This window comes from Pipistrellus hanaki (assembly GCF_964339955.1).
Source record: "Pipistrellus hanaki genome assembly, chromosome: X".
In the NCBI taxonomy this organism is placed as follows: Eukaryota; Metazoa; Chordata; class Mammalia; order Chiroptera; family Vespertilionidae; genus Pipistrellus; species Pipistrellus hanaki.
Genome location: NC_140524.1, coordinates 102,695,219 through 102,719,889, shown reverse-complemented (window position 1 = coordinate 102,719,889; position 24,671 = coordinate 102,695,219). Strand labels below are relative to the sequence as shown.

At 57.6% G+C, this 24,671-nt stretch overlaps 1 protein-coding gene across 2 annotated transcripts in view; it reads left to right on the top strand.

The window, feature by feature from the left end:
- Positions 1-24,671, top strand: part of SHROOM2 (shroom family member 2) — an 85,697-nt gene that overhangs the window by 57,943 nt on the left and 3,083 nt on the right. Inside the window, exons 5-9 of one of the 2 annotated variants that reach the window (XM_084870006.1) lie at positions 195-292; positions 16,372-17,001; positions 20,030-20,542; positions 22,458-22,629; positions 23,495-23,764. In XM_084870006.1, coding sequence (XP_084726132.1) covers positions 195-292; positions 16,372-17,001; positions 20,030-20,542; positions 22,458-22,629; positions 23,495-23,764 — 1,683 coding nt within the window. Of the gene's footprint in view, positions 1-194; positions 293-16,371; positions 17,002-20,029; positions 20,543-22,457; positions 22,630-23,491; positions 23,765-24,671 lie in introns of both variants that reach the window. The other variant, XM_084870005.1, reaches the window with a different exon arrangement.

Here is a 24,671-nt window from a genome sequence, read left to right as displayed (position 1 = left end):
TGTCCACTGAGCCACACCGGCCAGGGCAGTCTGCTGGGGTTTTGGCACAGGTCTGCGGAGGGTGAGCTCCAGCCCATGGCTGGCCGGCGTGGGGCCCAGCCCGCAGGCCCGCGGGGCGCACCCCGGTGTGGGCTGGCAATAGGGGTGTCTGGGAGAAGCGGCGATGACTCGTCTCTCTGTGCTGCCCGTGGCAGGAGGCGCCCGTGGAGCCGAGGCAACAAGCGGAGGACCCTGGCGAGCACAGAGAACATCCCTCCGCAGTCCCAGTTGAGGACGGGGGTCCCGCCCCGAGGTAGGCAAACTTGGGGAGCCGTGACTAAGAAGGCTTTGGGGGTGGGTTTCTTTATGGGGTGAACGCCTGGTTGAACAGGGTCGGCATCTGGGTTTGGCCAAACCTGAAGGGGCTGCTAACTGGGCTGCTGCCTTTCCCCAGAATGCACCTGGGTACCCGGTGCCCACCACCTCTCCATTCCCAGCATGCTTTCCTCTCCAGGCTGGGCTTTAAGCCATGTTTTATGCCCGGCTGGTGTGGCTCAGCAGGTGAGCATCAACCCATGAGCCAAGAGGTCATGGTATATATGAGGTTGGGTAGTATGCGGGGTCTCAGGAATCCACCCGGGTCTTGGAACATATACCTCATGGGTAAGTGCGTGCAAATTTGATGTCAGTTAAAAAAATCTCAGTCCATACTGGGAATCCACAAGGAAAAGTTTTTTGTTTCTTTGTTTATTTATTTTACTTTTTAAAAAATATGTTTTTACGAGAGAGAGAGAGAGAAAGAGAGAGAGAGAGAGAGAGAGAGAGAGAGAGAGAGAGAGAGAGAGATCGCTGTGAGAGGGAAACATCCAATCACCCTGACCAGGGACCGAACTCACCACCCAGGCATGAATCCTGACTGGGAATCGAACCGGTGACCTTTTGGTGCCCAGCATGCCACTCAACCAACTGAGCCGCAGGGGCCCGGCCTATTTTTAAAAAAGGTTTTGTTTTATTCAAAATGAGGCCATGCGTCCCTCCGGGGGTAATCATCCGCAGGCAGGTCTGAGAAGGCAGCCGTGGCCCAGAGGTGACAGACGGGCCGTCTGTACGCTGGTCCCCGCTCTGTGGCCGCGGCCGTGTGGCCGGAGCACGGATGCGGCCAGAGCCTGCCACCCAGCCGGCGGTGCCCGGTGCCACCTCACCGAGCAGGCTTGCGCCCTGGGTTTGGTCCAGGGCGGTGGGTACGGTCCATGGGGCGGTCCAGACATTTTCAAAGAGGCTTCTTCCGGGATTCTCTTGCAATTGGAAATGCACTCCTCTTGTGAGCTGGACATGACGTGTCTCCTCTGGTGGCTGGCTTAGCGAGCTGTGTCGTCCACTCGAGCGGCCGTGCCTCTAGGGCACATGTGTCAAACACAAGGCCCGCGGGCCAAATCCAGCCCGCCAGGCCTTGCAATGTGGCCCGCACCGCGCTGTCATCACTGCACTCCGCTGTCAGTTTATGACATTGTCAGTTTATGACTGTTCAGTAAACCATTCGGCCCGCGATTTAGGCTGGATTTTAGATTTTGGCCCCTTCTCTGATTGAGTTCGACACCCCTACTCTAGGGCGTGAAGGTGCAGGAGAGCGCAGGATGCCGGGAGATGAGGGTGCGGGTGGAGGGACCCTGGGAACCCGAGGGCGGGCATGGCGCTCAGTTCAGGGGCAGTGACTTGGGGAAGGTTCGAGGCTTCCCGAGGCTGCGGGAGAGGCTGGCAGGAGGAGTTCTCCGGAATGTGTGCGCCTGGGGTGTTTGTTTGGTTTTGTTCCTTTATTTGTGGAATTGTTCATGGGCACGAATGCCCTGTGCCAATTACAGGCAGATTGGTATGCGGTTGTTAGAAGCATTTCCAGCGTAAAGTCTTAAGCTTTGAAAAGCACAAGCTGTGAAAAGGTCTGAGCGTCTTATCGGTCCTGCTGAGAATGGCTCACTCTAAGAACAAAAAAGTGGTTTGTCTTCAGAAAGACCTCAGCGGGTCTCCTGGAACAGCATTCCTCCAGCACCACCAGCACCCAGGGCTGGGATTCCCGTATGCTTCTGTAGCCGCAGCAGCCAGGGCCCTGGAGGAACGGCTGTCTTTATTATTGTTGTTGTTATTATTATTATTATTATTATTACTAGTGGCCCGGTGCATGAAATTTGTGTGGGAGGGGGGTTCCCTCAGCCCGGCCTGCACCCTCTCCAATATGGGACCCCTTGGGGGATGGCCGATGGCTGGTTTAGGTCTGATTCCTGAACTGGCAGTCAGACATCCCTCTCGCAATCCGGGACCATTGGCTCCTAATCGCTTGCCTGCCTGCCTGATCGCCCCTAACCATTCTGCCTGCTCATCCCCAACTGCGCCCCACTGCCAGCATGCTTGCCCCCAACTGCCCCTCCCCCCGCTGGCCTGATCACCCCAAACTGCCCTCCCCTCCTGGCTGGATCACCCCCAACTGCCCTCCTCCTGCCAACCTGATTGCCCCCAGCAGCCCCCCGCCCCCGTCGGCCTGGTCACACCCAACTCCCCTCCCCTCCTGTCCTGATTGCCCCTAACCGCCTTTACCTCAGCCCCGCCACCATGGTTTGGGCTTTGTCTAGAAGGACGTCTGGACGGACTCCCGGAAGGTCTCCTGGTCTAATTAGCATATTCCCCTTTTATTAGTATAGGTTATTATTATTATTTAAAATATATATTTTTATTGATTTCATAGAGGGAAAGGAGAGGAAGAGAGAGAGAGAAACATCAACGATGAGAGAGAACCATGGATTGGCTGCCTCCTGCACGTACCACACTGGGGATCGAGCCTGCAAACCGGGCCTGTGCCCTTGACCGGGAATCACCCCATGGCCTCCTGGTTCGTAGGTGGATGCTCAACCACCGAGCCACGCCGGGCTGGCACGGAATGACTGAGTCTTAGGCAGGAGCCTGGGGTGTCTTGTGCCAAAAAGTGAGGCCATGCTGACGGGAAGGAAGGATAGAAGGGAGGAAGGGAGGGGGGGGCAGCAGGAAGAATGTGGGCTTGGCATCCAGGACAGGCTGAAATCATCATGGTATCAGGCCTAAGCTTGCTAATAACTCACCCCTGGCTGGTGGGAGGTCCCAGCAGCCTTCCCTGCAGGCTTATGTAACTGCTTCATGGGTGTGATGGCAATGCCTCTGCACACGCCGGAGATCAGGCGGGACTGAGAACCAGGGAGCAGTCACTCCCACCGACAGCGGCGACACCGCCGAGCAGCGTCTCACTGGGCATGAGAGGGAGCCACAGTCATGGCTGTGGGCTTAGAAGGGGCTGGCAGAGCAGGTTGAGAAGAGAAAGTCCTCCCTGAGGGTGAAGTGCAGACCCGGGAAGGGGCTGCTAGGGGCTGGGGGGAGGGGCACTTCCTGGGGGAGGGGCGAGGCCCTGGCATCTCAGCCGCAGGGGGAGGGGAGAGAGGGGGAGGGGGACTGTGAATACAGATCATTGTGAGGTGACAGATGGGCTAGCCGGGTCAGCCTGCCACCTCTTTGTCTGCGTCCCTCAATGCCTGGCCGCAGTGAGACTCCCGGGAGCACTTGGCTAGCTGCAGAGTGGATTCCATTCCTAAAGAGTGCATACACGCAGCTGTGAATCCGCTTTTTTTTTTAAAAAAAAAATTGAATTCTTTATTGTCGAAGGTATTACATATGTCTCCTTTTTCCCCATTGACCTCTCCCCGGCTGCCCCCCTCCCCAGCACATGTCCCCACCCCCCTGCTGTCTGTGCCCATTGGTTATGCTTATTGCTTATATGCATGCATACAAGTCCTATGGTTGATCTCCCCCCCCCCCAAACCCACTTTTGAATGTTTTAAACCTCATGGTTCCAGCAGACTTGATTGGGGTGTGGAGTTGAACTGGGTCCCTCACACATTATGTGATCATCTAGCTTCGTGAACAGAGAAAGCATGTAAAATTCATGCCGTCAGGGAGGGACTGGAGAGCATCACGCTAAGTGAAATAAGTTCATCAGAGAGAGACAAGCGTCCCATGATCTCACTTATGTGTGGAATCTAATGAACAAAATAAACTGGGGAGCAAAACAGATCCAGAGACACAGAAGCATGGAACAGAGGGCAAATCTCTCTCAGAAAGATGTGTGTGTGGGAGGAAGGGGGGGGGGAGATTAACCAAAGACTTGTATGCAAATATGCATGGCATGGCCTGTGGACACAGACGCCAGGGTGGTGAAGGCGGGGGTGGGGTGGGGGGAGGCTGGAGGGGATCGATGTGGGAAAAGGAGGACAGGGAATACTGTCAGCCATAAAGATGTAAAATAAGATTCATGCAGTCAGCTTTTCTCTGTTCCCTCCTTTAAATTAGCAAAAGGGTGCCAGCCAGGCTTTGGGGTTGAAGCCAGGAGCCCTGGGAACGCCCCCTGGGGTCAGGAGCTGCCGGTGTGGTGACTGAAGGGCAAGGGCGCCTGAGTCACGGAGGTGCGAGGAGCCTGCGTGGACTTGTCCGTCACGAGGGAGGGGAGGCAGCAGCGCAGGCAGGCGCCGTGGGAGCAGACCGGCCCCGTGGGGAGCAGGCAGGCCAGGCTCCGGGCTGCAGGCGGTGCGGCGGGGGGTGCGGGGGGCCGGGACCGGGGCCGGGTCCCTGAAGGCAGCTGGGCACCCGATGCAGCAGGCGGAGGCCCGGGTAAGAGTGCCATCGCGTGTCCCTCGGTGTCCCCCGCCGCCGCCGGGGCGGTGCGCGGGGCTGGGGGCTCCCAGCGCCTCTTTGTTCTCGGGCCGGCGGAGCGGCTTGTGGCTGGGGCAGTGCGGGAGGTCTGCACGCGTTCTCCTCGCTCATTGTTCCGCCGGAGGCTGTGGGATCCCGCACGGCGGGGGCAGGTTCCGGGGCGCGCGCTCGGCACGCGTGCGCGCGGTGCCGCCTGCGCCTGGAGACCCGCGGCTGGGGCGGTGCGGGCGGCTGTGCAGCGGCTCCCGCGGTCCTCCCGCCGCGATCCTCCCGCTCTGCTCTGCGGGGTGCCGGGCCTTGCTAACGCCTTCCCTGCGGAGGGTCCCGAGCCGGCGCCAGCGGGTGGGGGCTGGTCTTCTGCCTCCGCCTCCCCCTTCCCAAAGGCGTGAGAAACCAGCGCAGGGTGACCAGGCACTGGAGGCGGATGCGGAAGGAAATGGTGAGTCAGCCCATCCACATGGGAAGAAGGAGATGCGAGCAGGTGTGCATGCTTGGTCATGAAAACGGTAAACACGCGCCCTGCCCTCTGCGGGAAGAACGTGCGTGGGAAACGGAGCTGAGCACCCTCCAGCCTCGGGTCTGCTCTCCTCGGGGTGATGGGGACACTTTAGAGGCGTGCGTTTCTCTGCGGGCTTTACTGACCGGTGGGTGGTTGCGTGTGTGTGCGTGCCTGTGTGTGCGCGTGTGTGCGTGTGTGCGTGTGTGTGTGTGTGTGTGTGTGTTGCCTTCTGCAGCCCGCTAGGAGAAATAGATCACCACCAGTTTTGGCCACGCTTCCAAAGGATGCAGTGTCTTTGCGCTCCTTGCAGCTGCTTTTGTGTGTGTGTGTGCGGGGAGGGGGCTGTGTGCGGGGAGGGGGCTGTGTGCGGGGAGGGGGCTGTGTGTGCGGGGAGGGTGCTGTGTGTGCGGGGAGGGTGCTGTGTGTGCGGGGAGGGTGCTGTGTGTGCGGGGAGGGGGCTGTGTGCGGGGAGGGGGCTGTGTGCGGAGAGGGGGCTGTGTGCGGGGAGGGTGCTGTGTGCGGGGAGGGAGCTGTGTGTGCGGGGAGGGGGCTGTGTGCGGGGAGGGTGCTGTGTGCGGGGAGGGAGCTGTGTGTGCGGGGAGGGGGCTGTGTGCGGGGAGGGGGCTGTGTGTGCGGGGAGGGAGCTGTGTGTGCGGGGAGGGGGCTGTGTGCGGGGAGGGGGCTGTGTGCGGGGAGGGGGCTGTGTGCGGGGAGGGGGCTGTGTGCGGGGAGGGGGCTGTGTGCGGGGAAATTGCGGCGGAGGCCTGCGTGCACACGCGGGCACACTGCGGCTGGTGCGCGCACTGGCCGTGCAGGGGAGGGGGTGAGGGGGGAGAAGGAGCTTGAAGACGCGCCGCAGCATCTGGAGCTGAGCAGCCGCCGCCTCACACGCCGGGGCAGTGACGGGGCGGGTGGGTGAGAAGTAAGGTTTTCACGTGACACACAAGATCATAGGGGATTGGGTACAGACTTCCTGAAAGGCGGGCACATTTCTTTTCGTTGCCAGGCAGGGTCTTTGAGAGCATGTTCTAATTTCTTTTTTTAAATATATTTTTTAAATTGATTTTTTTACAGAGAGGAAGGGAGAGGGATAGAGAGTTAGAAACGTCAATGAGAGAGAAACATCAATCAGCTGCCTGGGATGTGCCCATAACTGAGGTCCATGCCCTTGACCAGAATCAAACCCAGGACCCTTCAGTCCCCAAGCCAACGCTCTGTCCACTGAGCCACACTGGCCAGGGGTAATTCCTGTACGTTTATGTCAGAGAGCAGTGTTTCATGGATGGTAGGGTGAGGGTCAGCTCCACACTTTGGTCATGCACAGTGGAAAATTTTTACGCTTTCTCTCTTTAAAAAAATATACTTTTATTGTTGATAGTTCAATAGGTATCTCCCACTTATACACTTTCTCTCTTACCTCTCTCTCCCTCTCTCACACACACAGACACCTTAGGGAGAACATCTGCAGGGCTGTGCATGCACAGCACACAGGCAGCAGCGGTGTTTACAGAGAGCGATGCGCATACGTGTTGGTGTCAACCATGTGGGCTGCGTGGCCCCTGCTGCCCGGCCGGAGTGAGGAGCGCCCTGGCCAGCGCGCTGACTGCGCCTGTGCGGCGCCGGCCACCTGCTCCCCGGGCCCGGCTCTGAATTTGGGAGAAGCCCAGATCGAATGCGCCCTTTAGAGTGCGTTTGCTTGCCTCTCTGCCTCTTCTGTGCATTACGGTAGAAGGAGATGCGGGGTGGGGGCCAAGCTGGCCCATTCTGCCCACCGGTTAGCCCATCCTCCCCGGCCGCTGGCCTTTGGCAGCTGGCTTCCGCAGAGGGGTAGTCGGCTCATTCCCGGGAGGCTTGTTGGCGTCCCTGGGTGTCTGAGTGGCTGCTGCAGTTGTTTGGTTTTGCACTTTTAAGAAATATTTGCAGAGTCCTTTGTGCCAGTCCCTCCGCGTTCACGCAGCCTTCACACACGTGTCTCCGGCCTCCCAGTCCGGGTCTGGGCTCACTTCCCCTTGTAGACTGGCCTCGGGGAGTGGGTTCTCGGGGCCTGCGGCTGGTGTATCTGAGCTGCCTGCGGAGCCGAGATACAGAAACATCCATGATGAGAGAGGATCATGGGTTGGCTGCCTCCTGCATGCCCCCCACTGGGGATGGAGCCCGCAACCTGGGCATGTGCCCTGACTGCGAATCGAACCCTGACCTCCTGGTTCATAGGTCGATGCTCAACCATTGAGCCACACCGGCCGGGCCAGAGGTAATAATTCTTGATTCCCAGGACTCAAATTCCCCTTAGAAATCACACATGAGGCCATGGGCTGTGCTGTTGGCTGTATTTGCTGTCGGCATTCAGGTGAACAAAGACATGAATGTATGCGAGACACACACAATGTGTCTGAGATCCGTTTACAAATAGCACGAGCTCCTGCCAGCCGCTCCTTTTCTGCCGGCGGCGTGTGGGGAGGCAGGGCCGTGCCCTTGACAATGACCCTGCCACGGAGCTCCGGGCTGACGGCTCACACAGTGCATTCCCTTGGGCATCACTGACACGACACTTCTTCCTAATGATTTTGTTGGTGAAAATCTAGCCCGTGGGCCCTTCAGCAGGCTGGGAGGCCATTAAGATAGAATAACTAGAAATTCTCACAAGATATTTAACAGTTCTACACACACATGCACGCATACGTACGCATGCGTAATTGTGTATGCGTGCACATCACACAGGTATGTGTGTCATAGACGTTTTATGTAGTAGAAAGCATACAAGAGTACATTTTCATGTACAATAAGTATCTGAAGCCTGCTGGGTGAATAATCCATTTCCAAGTGTGGCTCGGCTAATAGCAATAATCAGACAAAACAGTGTTTGGCAAACTGAGGCTCGAGAGCCACATGCGGCTCTTTGGCCCCTTGAGTGTGGCTCTTCCACAAAATACCATGGCCTGGGCGAGTCTATTTTGAAGAAGTGGTGTTAGGAGAAGTTTCAGTTTAAAAAATTTGGCTCTCCAAAGAAATGTCAATCATTGTCCTGTTGATATTTGGCTCTGGTGACGAATGAGTTTGCCGACCACTGAGACAAGATATGTGATTTTCAGAACTTGGGGTCACATGCAATTGTGATCAAAGTGAGGATACCGGAAGCCAACAGTTTTTTGCCTGATTTTTGGAGATGATGTGCTGTTCTAACATTTAAAAAAAATAAATTTTCATTGATTTCAGAGAGGAAGGAAGAGGGAGAGAGACATCGATCGGCTGCCTCCTGCACACCCCACACTGGGGGTTGAGCCCACAAATGGGGCATGTGCCCTGACTGGAATAGAACCCGGGCCCTTCAGTCCGCAGGCTAATGCTCTATCCACTGAGCCACACCAGCAGGGCAACATTTCCTTTTTTTTTTTTTTTTTTAAAATCTGTGGTGCCCGGCTGGTGTGGCTCAGAAGTTGAGCATCAACCCATGGACTAAGAGGTCACCAGTTCGATTCCTGGCCATGGCACCTGGCTGGGTTGTGGCTCGATCCCAGGCAGGGATCACGCAGGAGGCAGCTGATGGATGTTTCTCTCTCATTGATGTTTCTGTCTCTCTCTCCCTCTCCCTTCGTCTCTCTCTAAAAATCAATGAAAACATACTTTTAAAAATCTCTTTTACTAATGAAGACATTTGTATTACAATAAGTGGAAGTTCTAGAAGGTAGAACGAAGATATTAAAAACGGACCTCACTCTCTTACACGGTGAAATAGTATGCGGCTGTGAAAAAGGAGGCAACCTTACCCTCTGAGAGAGCACGAAGGGACCTGGCGGATACAGGGAAGCCTGTTTCTTGAATTTAATTCGCTCTGAAAGGCTGTTCAATAAGCGATTGGTTCTTCGAAAACAAAATCATCGCCCCCCCCCCCCCCCCCCCGCTTAGAAATAATGTAAATGCAATTAATCTGATCGAACCACCCCTTCTGGCCTCGGAGGAATTTTTCACATGTCACTGCCTCCAAAGTGCTCCACCTGCTACTGCTTTTCACTTACCCCAGCCAGCCGCAGTGCTGCCGCCTCTTCCATTGCCTGTGGTTGCTGTTTTGTGAATACTTTCACTCTTAGCAACAGCGCTCTTGATGGCCTCTTGTTTTTAAAATTGCGCTAATCACCTATTTTGCCGGCAACAAAAGCGCTCTCTCCTCTGCTGCCTGAGCGAGGCTTGGTGTCGTGCTGAGGATCACCAAGAGAGGCTGTAAGCTGAAGTTTGGTCCACAATCCAGGCATTCTTTCCTGCGAACCGAATTGTTCGAGATGGGAGGTGTTTGAGAAACGAGGTTTTTTGTTTTGTTTTGTTTGTTTGTTTTTCACAGAGAGGAAGAGAGAGGGATAGAGAATTAGACACATTGATGAGCTGCCTCCTGCACACCCCCTACTGGGGATGTGCCCGCCACCAAGGTCTATGCCCTTGACCAGAATCGAACCTGGGACCCTTCAGTCCGCAGGCCAATGCTCTATTCACTGAGCCAAACCAGCTAGGGCGAGGAACGAGGGTTGACTACAGTATTATGCTCAGTGAAATAAGCCAGTCAGAGAAAGACACGTGTCACATATGTGGAAGCTAATAAACAAAGTAAGCTGAGGAACAAATACAACCACAGGCCTGGCTGCATGGAGCAGAAGGACAGATGTCGGGGGGGGGGGGGGGGGGCGGGGCAAGGGGACTGGATAAAGAAGGGGGAGGGACTAGCTAAAGAACATATGTGCGTAGCCTATGGGCACAGGGGGTGAAAATTGGGGGCATCTGCAATAGAGTCAACGATGCAAAAGAAAAAGAAAAAATCGACCTCCCCACGCAAGGAGACCACTGTGGAAGGTGGAAGTGAATCGACTTCAAAAGTTCTTTTCGGCCCTAACCGGTGTGGCTCAGTGGATAGAGCGTCGGCCTGCGGACTGAAAGGTGCCGGGTTTGATTCCCGGTCAAGGGCATGTACCTTGGTTGTGGGCACATCCCCAGTAGGGGGTGTGCAGGAGGCAGCTGATGGCTGTTTCTCTCTCATCGATGTTTCTAACTCTCTATCCCTCTCCCTTCCTCTCTGTAAAAAATCAATAATATATATATATATATATATATATATATATATATATAGTTGTTAATCCTCACCTCATGACATTTTCCCATTGGTTTTTAGACAGAGGAGAGGGAGAGACACACAGAGAGCAGCATCGTTATGAGAGACACATTCATTGGTTGCCTCCAACACCTCCCCCCCCTCCCCGCCCCCAGCTGGGGCTGGGATCCCCATCTCTTGGTTCATAGGTTGATGCTCAACCAGAGTCACAACCCGTGGGGCAAACCACTTAATATTGTTAGACGGTCATTGTCTTATGGACAAACTGAGTTACTTCCAATTGCCCTTAATGGGCAGATAAAGCTAATTGACTCTGTGGTCGGCTCTGGTTCCCAGCCAGGACGGCGTGATGCTCAATGGGCGGAAGGGACGTGGGAGGGGAGACCGGCTGTTGGACGGTCCCCAGCAGACCTTCATGTCCGGCACTCGGACTTTCGGAGGGCGTGTGTTTGCTGGCCCTTGCGTGTCAGGGAGCACGGAATCAGAGGAACATTCTCGGGTGGCTTCAGTTTATTGTCTCACCGGATCCCGACCTGTCTGTGCTGTTCGGCACCATGGACCCTGCCGTCAGAGCAGGCACAGAGGGTCGCGAATGGCTTATCCTCCGCCATTAGGGAACACACGGGATAGCTAACGGCATAGGCTAGGCGCTTCCACAGCAGACCTGTGCAGTTGGGAAGTCCAAGGTCAAGGGCCGTTTCCTGGATGGCAGAGGGCCAACCTGTTGCCATGTCCTCACATGGCGGGGAACAGAGAGGGGGGGAGCAAACTCCGTGGGGTCTATTTTTTAATTTTTTTTAGTCCTTACTGGAGGATATTTTTTTCCATTGATTTGTAGTTAATGGGAGGGAAGGAGGAGGAGGAAAGAGAAACATGGACTTGAGAAAGACACATCGATTGGCTGCCTCCAGCGGCTGCCCCAACTGGGGTCGGGGATCGAGCCTGCAACCCAGGCACGTGTCCTCGATGGAGAATTGAACCCGAGACCCTTCTATCCAGGGGCTGGCACTCTAAGCATTGAGAAAGCTGGCCAGGGCTGTGGGGTGTCTTTTATAAGAGCCCCAATCCCATTCATGAGGGCTCCACCCTCGTGACCCAACCACCTCCCGAAGCCCTCACTCCTGATCACACGGGGGGCGGGAGCGGGGACAGGTAGCATTTAATGTGAATTTGAGGCATGTGCATTCCTTCTGGAAAAGAAGTGCATGTATGTGACTGTAGTGCTGGCTCAGCAGAAGGTGCTGGTCTCTGGGGTGCAGGTCCCTGTGGGTGCAGGTTTCCGGGATGCAGGTCCCTGGGGGTGCAGGTCCCTGGGGGTGCAGGTCTCCAGAAGCCTTGCATAAAGCCTGCTGCCCTCCCTCCTCCCCGAGCTGCCCAGGCAGGCCGCTCTTCGGTAACGTGTCATTAGCATGTTCCCAGGAGAACGCACAACCAGCTCAACCTGAATGCCATTCCTGGGCGCTGGGTGCAGCTCCTTCCCTTCCTTTGTGTGGCTGGCCTCCATGTGGGGTGCACCAGGAGCGTGTGCAGGGGCAGCTTCTGTGCGCGGTGCAGGAGCCCTCTTATCTGTCTGCTTTTGCTAGCTCTCAGTCTCGCCATCCCCAGTGATTTTATCCTTGGAACTCTATTAGCTTTTTAATGGAGTTTATTGGGGTGCTATTGGCTAATGAAATGACAAAGGTTTCAGGGGCACAGTTCTATAACCCATCACCTGTACGTTCTATGGTGTGTTCACCACCAAAGTCAAGGCTCCGTCCGTCACCATTTATCCCCCTTTACCCTCTTCCACCTCCCCACCCTCTCCCTCTGGGCATCACCATGCTGTGGTCTGTGTCTACGAGGTGTGTGTTTTCTTCTTTCTTAATCCCAACACCCCTCCCCTCTGACAGCTGTCAGCCTGTTCTCTGTATCTATGAATCTGTTTCTATTTTGTGTGGTTGTTTATTTTGTTAGATTCTACACATAAGTGACATCATGTGGCACTCGTCTTTCTCAAATTGGCTTGTCTCACTTAGCGCAATACCCTCTAGGTCCATCCACGCTGCCCCAAAAGGTAAAATTTCCTTCCTTTCTTTTTACGGCTGAATAGTATTTCATTGTGTAAATGTATCACAGCTTATTATTATTATTATTATTTATTGGGGTGTACCACAACTTTTTTTTAATCTACTCATCTACTGATGGGCACTTGGGCTGCTTCCATATCTTGGCCATAGTAAATAACTCTGCAATGAACATAGGGATGCATGTACAGAGACAAGATCTATACACATGCAAAATAAACACACGTGAAATTCACATGATACAAACAGACATGCATAAATACACACTTTGCATACACAGTAGCCATTTGGAAGCTATTAGAAACACAACTTGGAGTATGATCCCAGAAGAACCCCAAATTCCCATTTCTGTTTTGTGACCTTGATTTCCTGCATTCCTTTTTTTTTTTTTTTTTTGAATCATATGTGAACATTTATTCCAATACTGCTGGCAGTATGGGGGAGCAGCAGGTCATCCACAAAAATCTTCTCTCGATTTCCTGCATTCTTATCAACTAGGGCCGTGGTTGGCAAACCGTGGCTCGAGAGCCACATGCGGCTCTTTGGCCCCTTGAGCGTGGCTCTTCCACAAAATACCACGGCCTGGGCGAGTCTATTTTGAAGAGGTGGCATTAGAAGAAGTTTAAGTTTAAAAAATGTGGCTCTCCAAAGACATTTCAATCGTTGTGCTGTTGATATTTGGCTCTGTTGACTAATGAGTTTGCAGACCACTGTACTAGGGCGATAAAAACCAATGCGAGGGTTTATGGCTTTGCGTTGCAGGTTTCGGGGTGGAGGTGGGGGTGGGGGGTGGAGGCGGCCCCGCTCCCCAGGCAGGAGGAGTGGCCGCAGCAGCTCTGCCCGGTGCCAGCCAGGCCCCATCAGGAAGAGGGCGCCCCACTGGGCTGAGTCACCAGTTACTAGTGCTTCCCAGGGGCGTGGCTCCCTCAGGCGCTCTCTGCCTGGGTGGCTCTCACAGCCCGTCCTGTCCAAGGCGCTCTGCAGACAGAACTCCTTTTTTTTTTTTATTTCTTTATTGATTAAGGCAGGGGTCTTCAAACTACAGCCCGCGGGCCACATGCGGCCCGCAGAGGAGTCTGATCCGGCCCGCCAGGTTTTTTGGGCAGTGAGCGCAGCCGAGGTGTTACAGTAGGAATTAGTAGTTCATATAGTCCGGCCCTCCAGCTCTCTGAGGGACCGTGATCTGGCCCCCACTTTAAAAAGTTTGAGGACCCCTGGATTAAGGTATCTATCACATATGTGTCCTCATCCCCCCCATTCCCATCCCAAACCCCTCTCCACGCATGCCCCCACCCCCCTGTTGACCATGGCCACTGGCTAGGCCCATATGCATGCACACAAGTCCTTTGGTTGATCTCTCCCCCTTACCCCCACCCTCCCCTGCCTTCCCTCTGAGGTTTGACAGTCTGATCGCTGCTTCCTTGTCTCCGGGTCTGTTTTTGTTCATCAGTTTATGCTGTTCATTATTTCCCCTAGATGCGTGAGATCATGTGATCCAAGAAATACCCTTGTAAGCACCTAAACTGAGACCAGCCATCATGGTTTTGCTGAGAGGCAGATGAGTCAGTCTGCAGTGGGACTCCTTTTGAACACTCGCATCCCATGTGGGCCTGCGTGGCCAGGCGCTGTGGCCTGAGCAGTGAGCGCAGCTGCGTCCCTCCTCCATCTCTCAGAGCTGCTGGGTGCTGGCTGAATGGCAGGTGCCGGCGCTTCGGTGGGGGCCAGTGGGCCGGAGTGGAGGAGTTTAGCAGGAGGATGAGAAAACCTCCCAGAGTCCCTTGCGGCCTGGACATGAAAGGCCGGGCAGGCATTTGCGATTCGTCATGAGTTACGACACGTGTCCCTGTCACCCAGCGCCCTGTTGGCTGCGCAGGCACAAGGCCTAAGTGAAGGGGGACGTGGGGGTCGCAGGGCCTTCCCTGCTCGCTGGCCGTCAGAGCCAGAGCCGCCCCTGTCAGATGGCGCTGCCATGTGGCCAGTATCGCTGCCATTCTGAATTTTGCCCACACGGCCGCTTGGCTGTGGTTGTTTTCTGAAACACTCATTGCCGTGTTCAGGTTATTTTGATAACTTCTAGTTTGCCTTGGTGTGTACCTAATACCCATTAAAAAAATCTGACTCGCCGAAACCGGTGTGGCTCAATGGATAGAGCGTCGGCCTGCCGACTGAAAGGTCCCGGGTTTAATTCCGGTCAAGGGCCTGGACCTTGGATGTGGGCACATCCCCAGTGGGGGGTGTGCAGGAGGCAGCTGATGGATGTTTCTCTCTCATCGATGTTTCTGACTCTATCCCTCTCCCTTCCTCTCTGTAAAAAATCAATAATATATATATATATTTTTAAATCTGACTCCCCACACCAGTTGATACTGTCTGCGCTCTGACACTCGGCTGTTTCCTCAGCTTGTTTCTAAGCGGAGGCGGTGCCCGCAGCCTGGGAGCAGAGGGCGAACTGTCCTCTCAGGTCCCAGTGGGACCCTGTCCTCTGCCAGATGGAGGAGCTGCAGTTTTTGGCTGGGAGCACGGTCCTGCCCTTGGACTTCCCGCCATGCAGGGTGGGGACTGCGGCCCCGGCTGGCGAAGGCAAGGAATTGGGTGTGCGATGTGGGTTCTGCTCTGAAGCATCCACTGAGCCTGAGGGGCCTTTTCCTGAGGACACGAGAGGGACATGGACAGGACACTGCCACTTAGTACCCAAGACTGGGTTGGAACAACTAATTCCCAGGCCCAGTAGCATGTCCTGGAGTGCAGTTCACCCCTCAGCCGCCAGGGGCGCTGGTTGCCGGGAAAGGTGTCCTGTCCGCTTGCTGGTCAACAGGTGCAGGTCTCCGCTTGCTGGTGCCCGGGTGGCCGCCCTGGTCAGGTCTCCTCCCACAGCAGAGCTGGTCTCTCCAGCGGAAAGCTCTGGCCGTCCTGGGAGTCAGCCTGACCCCGCACCCTCATTTTATTGCTGTTGTCGGCAAAGGCGTGGCCGGCTGGTTTGCTGCAAATGTAATAGCTGTTAATGCCTTGAGCTTTAGCTGCGGCACAGATAAACATGTGTGTGAAGCATGTATGCGTGGTTTTGTAGGCCTGTTTATGTGTATATGTATATGCATTTAAGTACATGTATATGTGCATATCATGGGGACACAGAAATGGATTGTGGATCTGGAAATGGTAGGAATTTGAAAAGATCAGCAAATGGTGGCAGCTTCCAGAAGCAAGTCTCTCTTTTCATTTTCACACCACGCTACTGGTGTCAGAGGCTTTGTCATCAGTTCACTTGCGACCCGTCCTAGAAAGCTCTCTCTCTCTGTATGTGGCGATTTCCTGGATGGAATGAGCCGCACAAAAATCCTGTTGCAGCATGAAATACTGCTTTCTGAATAGCGCCGTGGGTGAGCATTCTCACAAGCCTTGTTTTCTAAAGGCTTGTGTCAATTCTGGTTTTTGCTCCCAAATGCAGCTTGTGTGGACACGCACGCGGGTCTGTGTCTCAGGTGTGTGCGTGTGTTTTCACACCCCCCGCCCTGCTGTGGGACACGCCCACATATGGCCTCACGGTGCCCGCTGTGTGCTTGGGCTCAAGGCCTGGCATTAGGGATTGCGCTGGGCACAGGCGTGGGAAAATGCCTGCGGGGCTAATTCCTTCCAGCGATCTGAGATCAGCAAGACCCGGTCTGGTCCTGTTCGGGAAGGTGTTCATTGGAATTGGTTGCTCGTTTTCATTATTTTTTAAAATATAAGTTATAAATGGTATAGCATTTTCTTTTTAGAATTTATTTATTTTTAAAATATATTTTTAAGTGATTTCAGAGAGGAAGGGAGAGGGAGAGAGAGAGAGAGAGAAAGAGAGAGAGAGAGAGAGAGAGAGAGAGAGAAACAATACATCAATGATGAGAATCATGGCTCGGCTGACTCCTGCACGCCCCCCACTGGGGATGGAGCCCAGGACCCTTCGGTCTGCAGGCCCACGCTCCATCCACTGAGCCACACCAGCCAGGGTGGTTGCTCACTGTTACTCGTTCTTCCTCTAGACCAGCAGATGCCCAGTGCCCGGAGGACGGTCCAGGAGCCCATCGGGGCCCGCGGCCCCCGGCCCAGGCGTCTGAGCCCCCCCGTGCCCAGGAAGTGCCAGAGGTGCCCCAGGAAGGCCGCGGCAGGGCGGGCACCCTCCCCCGTGACTACAGATACTCCGAGGACCGCGCCGGCCCCCTGCCCCCGCCGGGCCCAGGGTCACAGGCGCTGCCCTCCGGGGGGCAGGACCCCCGGCCCGTGAGCGCCGCGCCGCCCGCCAAGAGGCCCGCCCCGCAGCGGCCGCCGCCGCCCAAGCGGGAGCCCCGGCCTTTCTGGGGGCCGGCCAGTGCCACCCCCGCGGGCACCCCTGCGGGCAGCCACCTGGCCGTGGCCGGCAGGCCCCTGCCCCCGCCGTCTCCCGTGCGCAGCCCCTGTGCCCAGCCCGCGGACGGCCCCGGGGCGCCCGGGGAGCGGGGGCAGCATGTAGCGGAGCAGCCCGCCTGCCCGAAGCCAGAAGCCCCGCTGCCGCCCCAGCCCCGGCCGCTGCCCACGCCCGCCATGGAGACCTCGCGCTCCCCGTCTCCGCAGTTCGCCCCCCAGAAGCTGACGGACAAGCCGCCCCTGCTCATCCAGGATGACAGCTCCGCAAGGTAGGCCTGGGAGGTGGCCCTCATCCTTCCCCTTAACGGGCGCCCTCCCTGCCCAGTGCCCTCCCTGCCCAGTACCCTCCCTGCCCAGTACCCTCCCTGCCCAGTGCCCTCCCTGCCCAGTGCGCCCTCCCTGCCCAGTACCCTCCCTGCCCAGTGCCCTCCCTGCCCAGTGCCCTCTCCCTGCCCAGTGCCCCCTCCCTGCCCAGTGCCCTCCCTGCCCAGTGCCCCCTCCCTGCCCAGTGCCCTCCCTGCCCAGTGCCCTCCCTGCCCAGTGCCCTCCCTGCCCAGTGCCCTCCCTGCCCAGTGCCCCCTCCCTGCCCAGTGCCCTTCCTGCCCAGTGCCTGCTCTCCCTGCCCAGTGTGTTCTCCCTGTCCAGTGCCCTCCCTGCCCAGTGCCCTCCCTGCCCAGTGCCCTCCCTGCCCAGTGCCTGCCCTCCCTGCCCAGTGCCCCCTCCCTGCCCAGTGCCCTCCCTGCCCAGTGCCCTCCCTGCCCAGTGCCCTCCCTGCCCAGTGCCCTCCCTGCCCAGTGCCCCCTCCCTGCACAGTGCCCTCCCTGCCCAGTGCCCTCCCTGCCCAGTGCCCTCCCTGCCCAGTGCCCTCCCTGCCCAGTGCCCTCCCTGCCCAGTGCCCTCCCTGCCCAGTGCCCTCCCTGCCCAGTGCCCTCCCTGCCCAGTGTGCCCTCCCTGCCCAGTGCCCTTCCTGCCCAGTGCCCTCCCTGCCCAGTGCCCTCCCTACCCAGTGCCCTTCCTGCCCAGTGCCCTCCCTGCCCAGTGCCCTCCCTGCCCAGTGCCCTCCCCTGCCCAGTGCCCTTCCTGCCCAGTGCCCTCCCTGCCCAGTGCCCTCCCTGCCCAGTGCCCTCCCTGCCCAGTGCCCTCCCTGCCCAGTGCCCTCCCTGCCCAGTGCCTGCCCTCCCTGCCCAGTGCCCTCCCTGCCCAGTGCCCTCCCTGCCCAGTGCCCTCCCTGCCCAGTGCCCCCTCCCTGCCCAGTGCCCTTCCTGCCCAGTGCCTGCTCTCCCTGCCCAGTGTGTTCTCCCTGTCCAGTGCCCTCCCTGCCCAGTGCCCTCCCTGCCCAGTGCCCTCCCTGCCCAGTGCCTGCCCTCCCTGCCCAGTGCCCTCCCTGCCCAGTGCCCTCCCTGCCCAGTGCCCTCCCTGCCCAGTGCCCCCTCCCTGCCCAGTGCCCTTCCTGCCCAGTGCCTGCTCTCCCTGCCCAGTGTGTTCTCCCTGTCCAGTGCCCTCCCTGCCCAGTGCCCTCCCTGCCCAGTGCCCTCCCTGCCCAGTGCCCTCCCTGCCCAGTGTGCCCTTCCTGCCCAGTGCCTGCTCTCCCTGCCCAGTGCCCTCCGTGCCCAGTGCCCTCCCTGCCCAGTGCCCTTCCTGCCCAGTGCCCTCCCTGCCCAGTGCCCTCCCTGCCCAGTGCGCCCTCCCTGTCCAGTGTGCCCTTCCTGCCCAGTGCCTGCTCTCCCTGCCCAGTGCCCTCCCTGCCCAGTGCCCTCCCCCGCCCAGTGCCTGCTCTCCCTGCCCAGTGTGCCCTCCCTGCCCAGTACCCTCCCTGCCCAGTACCCTCCCTGCCCAGTGCCCTCCCTGCCCAGTGCCCTCCCTGCCCAGTGCCCTCCCTGCCCAGTACCCTCCCTGCCCAGTACCCTCCCTGCCCAGTGCCCTTCCTGCCCAGTACCCTCCCTGCCCAGTACCCTCCCTGCCCAGTGCCCTCCCTGCCCAGTACCCTCCCTGCCCAGTACCCTCCCTGCCCAGTGCCCTCCCTGCCCAGTGCGCCCTCCCTGCCCAGTACCCTCCCTGCCCAGTGCCCTCCCTGCCCAGTGCCCTCTCCCTGCCCAGTGCCCCCTCCCTGCCCAGTGCCCTCCCTGCCCAGTGCCCCCTCCCTGCCCAGTGCCCCCTCCCTGCCCAGTGAATGGCCTTACATGCCCTTGACCGGGAATCGAACACGAAACCCTTGGTGCAGGGGCCGGTTCTCTAACCACTGAGCACCCTGGCCAGGACTGGTAGGACTTTTTATGTGAACAGGGAAGCGGGCACACGCCTTGTGTGAAAGCAGAGGAAAACCTGGTTCCATTCCCTGCTGTTGTCAGGGTGTCAGGCACGCAGGCGGAGGCGCTGGCAATGTGGGCAGGCAGGGCTGGCCAGTCAAGAGCCCTGACCGAGCCTTCGGCCCCTCCTGTCTGCGTGCCTCTGAGGGACCGGGCCTGACCCCGCACCCTCGTGAGTGGGGGGGTGGTCCCCGCGCCATAGTCACTCCGTTGGGCTCAGGCTGCAGGTCTGGCGTGAAGCCGCTGAGTTAGTGAAGATGGTGCCCATCAAGACGCGCCCTCCGGAGCCAGAGGCTGTGGCTGGGCTTGACTTTGCCTTCCTTCCCGGGCGCCAGTGGGTGGCTCTGTCTCCCATAGATCCTGTGAGAGCACGTTGGGTCCCCCGGGGCGTGGTCCTGTGGGGTGCAGCCCAGGCACCAGCCGGCGTTCGGGGTGTCCCGGACGCAGCCCCGTTCTGTTGACCAGGCTGTTTCTTTCCATTTTCTGTCTCTTTCCTGTAGGGGTTCCAAGAAACTTTTTTTAAAAAGGGGAAGTGTGGCCCTAGCTGGTGTGGCTCAGTGGATAGCGTGTCCGCCTGCGGACTGAAGGGTCCCAGGTTGGATTCCGGTCAAGGGCATGTACCTGGGTTGCAGGCTTCTCCCTGTCCCAGGCCCTGGTCGGGGCTCTTGCGGGAGGCAAGCAATGATGTGTCTCTCTCACATCGATGTTTCTCTCTGTCTCTCCCTCTCTCCCCCACTCTCCCTAAGAACCCATGGGAAATATCCTTGGGGGAGGATTAAAGAAAAACAACAAAAAGAACGGGAAGTGTGTGCTTAGTGACTCAGCCCAGATAACAGGGAGCCGTGCGCCCGCTTGGTGCCAGGCCCCGGCTGCCTGGTATGCCAGCCGCGCGAAGGGTGGCTTCAAGTGCTGGGTGGCGGCATGCAGGCCCGAGTGGCCCCAGCTGGCCCGGGCGCCCTTGCCTTTCAGCGTCCGGCCCTTCCATTTGCAGAATCGAGCGGGTGATCGACAACACCACGGTGAAGATGGTGCCTATCAAGATCGTGCACTCGGAGAGCCAGCCCGAGAGGGAGAGCCGCCAGGGCCTGGCCCGCGCCTCCGAGCCGCCCGCGCTGCCCAGCGGGCTGGAGCGGGACCAGATCAAGACGCTGAGCACGTCAGAGCAGTCCTACTCCCGCTTCTGCCTGTACAGCCGCCCGGGCACCGAGCCGCAGCCCCGGGCCCAGCCCCCCGCCGCCCCCGACGGCCGGGCCTCGCCCCCCGCGCTCGGCTACGGGAAGGCCAGGGAGCGGACGGCGGAGGACCTGAAGACGGAGGAGCTGGCGCGGGAGATCGTGTGCAAGGACAAGTCCCTGGCGGACATCCTGGACCCCAGCGTGAAGGTCAGGACCACCATGGACCTGATGGAGGGCATCTTCCCCAAGGACCAGCAGCTCCTGGAGGAGGCGCAGCAGCGCCGGAAGCTGCTGCCCAAGGTGCCCTCTCCGAGGGCCGCGGAGGACAAGTGAGTGTGCGCCGTGCGTCTGCGGGGTCCTGGGTGCGGAGGGCCAGGGGCGGCTGTGTATGTACGTACATTAATCCTCGCCCAAGGACAGTGTTTTCCCATTGATTCTTTAGGGAGGGAGGGGGACAGAAACATTGATGTGAGACACATCGATTGGTTGCCTCCTGCATACACCCCAGCTGGGCTGGGGATTGAACCTGCAACTGAAGCATGTGCCCTTGACCCGAATTAAACCAGGAACTCTTCAGTCCGAGGGCCGACTCTCCAACCACTGAGCCAAACTGACTAGGGCCGCAACCAGTTTTTTGTTTGTGTTTTTTGAATATATTTTTATTGATTTCAGAGAGGAAGGGAGAGGGAGAGAGATAGGAATATCAGTTAGTCAGCTGCCTCCTGCACGCCCCGCACTGGGCATGGAGCCTGAAACCCAGGGGTGTGCCCTGCCTGGGAATTGAACCAGGGACCTCTGGATGCATGGGTTGGCACTCAACCACTGAGCCACACCAGCCAGGCTCCACGATCATCTTTTCGCAACAGTAGGCTGCAGTGCCAGGGTAGGGCATCACATGGTGTATTCATTCACTTTAGAGAGAGAGAGGAAGGGGAACAGCGGGACACGGATTTGTCGTTCTGCTTATTTATGTACCGAGTGGCCGGATGATGATGATCTCTGAATGCATAGTAATCTGGCCACTCTGTGTCTGTCCTATAGAATAAAAGGCTGGGGGGGGGGGGCAATGTTAAAATATGTACACAGATAATAATTTAATAAAAAAAAAAAGTAAAAAAAAAAAGGCTAATATGCAAATGGTCCCCTCGACCAGGAGTTAGACCAGCAGGCAGGCCGGCCAACCGCCCATGTCCCCTCCCCCTGGCCAGGCCCCACCCATGCACAAATTCATGCACACCCCCCCCCCCCACATACACACACAGAGTGGCCAGATGATTATGATCTCTGAACGCATAATAATCTGGCCACTCAGTGTGTGTTAATTAGTGGACTCTTTTTTTTAAAAATATATTTTTATTGACTTTTTACAGAGAGAAAGGGAGAGAGATAGAAAGCTAGAAAAGTTGATGAGAGAGAAACATCGACCAGCTGCCTCTTGCACACCCCCTTCCGGGGATGTGCCCGCAACCAATGTACATGCCCTTGACCAGAATCGAACCTGGGACCTTTCAGTGCGCAGACCGACGCTCTACCGCTGAGCCAAACCGGTTTCGGCAATTAGTGGACTCTTATACATGTTCTGACTAGGGATGGAACTCGCACTCTTGGCGTTTGGGGACGATGCTCTAACCAACTGGGCACCCGGCCAGGGTGAGGTTGCCTCTCTCCCAGTCAGTTGTCCTCAGACACCTCCGACACTCACTGCCAGAGGAAACTGTCTGCACTCTTCCGTCCTGGGCGGAGACTTTTATTTTTATTATTATTTTGTAAAAATCCTCACCCGAGGATCTATTTCCATGGATTTTTAGAGAGAGTGGAGAGAGGGAAAGACAGAGAGAAACACTGGTGTGAGAGACACATTCGTGGGTTGCCTCTTGCACGCGCCCTGTCCAGGGCCTGGGCCGGGCAGGAGCCTTCAACCAAGTCCGTGGCCTTGACCGGAATTAAACCCAGGACACTTCGGTCCCAGGACCCTCTGTCCACTGGGCCACACTGGCTGGAGCCCGGGCGGAGACGTAGACATCCTTACTTATTGCAGTTCCCGCTTTTAGAAACCCGTCCCTTAGCCTCGATGAAGATCCGTCTGGCAGTCCTGGCCTGTCACCCACCTTGTCCTCCTTTTGCTGCCACCTCCCTGGCTAGTGTCCTTCCGAGGGCGCCATCGTTCGTCGCAGCCCCGGTTGCGGGGTGACCGTGGGTTGGTGCCCATGGTCGCAGATAATTGAGGTTCTGGCGTTTTTACAGGCGCGAGGAGCCGAGCGCGCCGGCGGCCGTGTCCCTGGCCACCAATTCCGCGTACTACAGCACGTCGGCGCCCAAGGCGGAGCTGCTGATTAAGATGAAGGACCTGCAGGAGCAGCAGGAGCCCGAGGAGGACTCGGGGAGTGACCTGGACCATGACCTGTCTGTGAAGAAGGTAGGACAGCCTGGCTCCCCGGGGCGGTGCGCGCAGAGGCTGGCGGGCGCTCTGCACCATGTGGCGGGCGTTTGTGCCTGCTTCTGTGCAGGGCAGTGCGCTGGGGCAGTCGTACTAAGCCCTGGGGTGAGTGCCCTGCTCTAAGATGGGGCGTTTCCACAGCTTCTTTGCCACCTTTGTGTAATGAGACCCATTACACAAAGACCCATTCTCTTGCTTTCCTTTTTTAATGTTTTTAAAAAATATATATTTTATTGATTTTGTACAGAGAAGAAGGGAGAGAGATAGAGAGTTAGAAACATTGATGAGAGAGTGTCATCGATCAGCTGCCTCTTGCACACCCCCTACTGGGGATATGCCCGCAACCAAGGTACATGCCCTTGACTGGAATCGAACCTGGGACCCTTCAGTCCCCAAGCCGACGCTCTATCCATTGAGCCAAACCGGTCCCGGCTCTTTTTTAATGTTTTATTGATTTTAGAGAGAGAGGAAAGGAGAGGGATAGAGAGATAGAAACATCAATTAGCCGCCTCCTGTGCAACCCGTACTGGGGATTGAACCCCCAACCCGGGCGTGTGCCCTGACCAGGAATTGAATCGTGACCTCTGGGTTCATGGATCCATGCTCAGCCACTGAACCACACCAGCCGGGCTCCTTTAAATTCAACTGATACGTCCCTTTTATCCTGGTGAAAATCCAGGGAGATAATTGTGTGCCCTTCGGAGAACCCCGTGTCCTCTTGAAATATCAAGTTCAGTGTCCGTAAGCAGCTGGTCCCAGCGCCAGCAGTGGCTGGAACGTGCTGGAAGCGCCCGGGGTGCGCCCTCCTGACCCCGTGTGCACGCCGCCCTGTGCCCCGCAGCAGGAGCTCATCGACAGCATCGGCCGCAAGCTGCAGGTGCTGCGGGGCGCGCGGGAGAGCCTGCTGGAGGACATCCAGGCCAACAGCGCCCTCGGGGACGAGGTGGAGGCCATCGTCAAGGACGTGTGCAAGCCGAACGAGTTCGACAAGTTCCGCATGTTCATTGGGGACCTGGACAAGGTGGTGAACCTGCTGCTGTCCCTGTCGGGGCGCCTGGCCCGCGTGGAGAACGCCCTCAACAACCTGGACGACAGCGCGTCGCCTGGCGATCGGGTGTGTGGGACGCATGCGGCCGGGAAGTCTGGGGGCTGGGGGCTGGGGCTGGGGGAGGACCGCCGGGAGGGTCTCCTTGGGGGGCTGAGTGATGCCTCGAAAGCTCACCCGGCGCCTGTGCCTCGGGATGCAGGATGCATGGAGGGCGGAGGGCGCTCCCGCGTGTGACGGAGGGGTGGCGTGGCCCTCCTGAGACCAGGCTGCGCCCAGCGCCCAGCAGCCCGAGGCCCCTTAGAGAGTGCGGAACTGAAGCAGGGGGGGGGGGGGCGTTACTCCTCGGCTGTGGGTGGCTGAGGCAGCTCCCCCTCCTCATTCATTTAAAAAAATTATTTATTTATTCTTTTAAAACCCTCACCCAAGGATATTTTCCCATTGATTCTCAGGGAGAGTGGAAGAGAGAGGGAGAGACAGAGAGAAACATCGATGTGAGAGAGACATCGATTGGTTGCCTCCTGCACATGCCCCACCAGGGCCCGGGCCGGGGAGGAGCCTGCAGCCGAGGTGCCTGCCCTTGACCGGAATTGAACCCGGACCCTTCAGTCCGCAGGCCGATGCTCTGTCCACTGAGCCAAACTGGCCAGGGCTCCCCTCTCCTCATTGGCGCCGCTCAGTGGCCACCTCTCAGGGTGGCCGGGGGTGGGTGACCCTCGTGTCAGGCACGGGGAAGCCCAGGCTTTCAGAGGCGGACATGGTTATGCGGTGAAAGGCGTGGCGCCAGGTTGTTTCCAGGCAGAAAATGAACACGCGAACAGAGACGGGGTCCCGCCCCAATCTCAGCAGCTTTGAGCCCAACAGAACTTATAGAATCGGTGATGATCGTTTTCCTTTCGGTTTGGAAGCCGCTGTCTTTGCCTCTCCTCTGTCCACCCGAGGGCACGGTGGCCCAGTGAGGTGGGGGTGCGCTGGC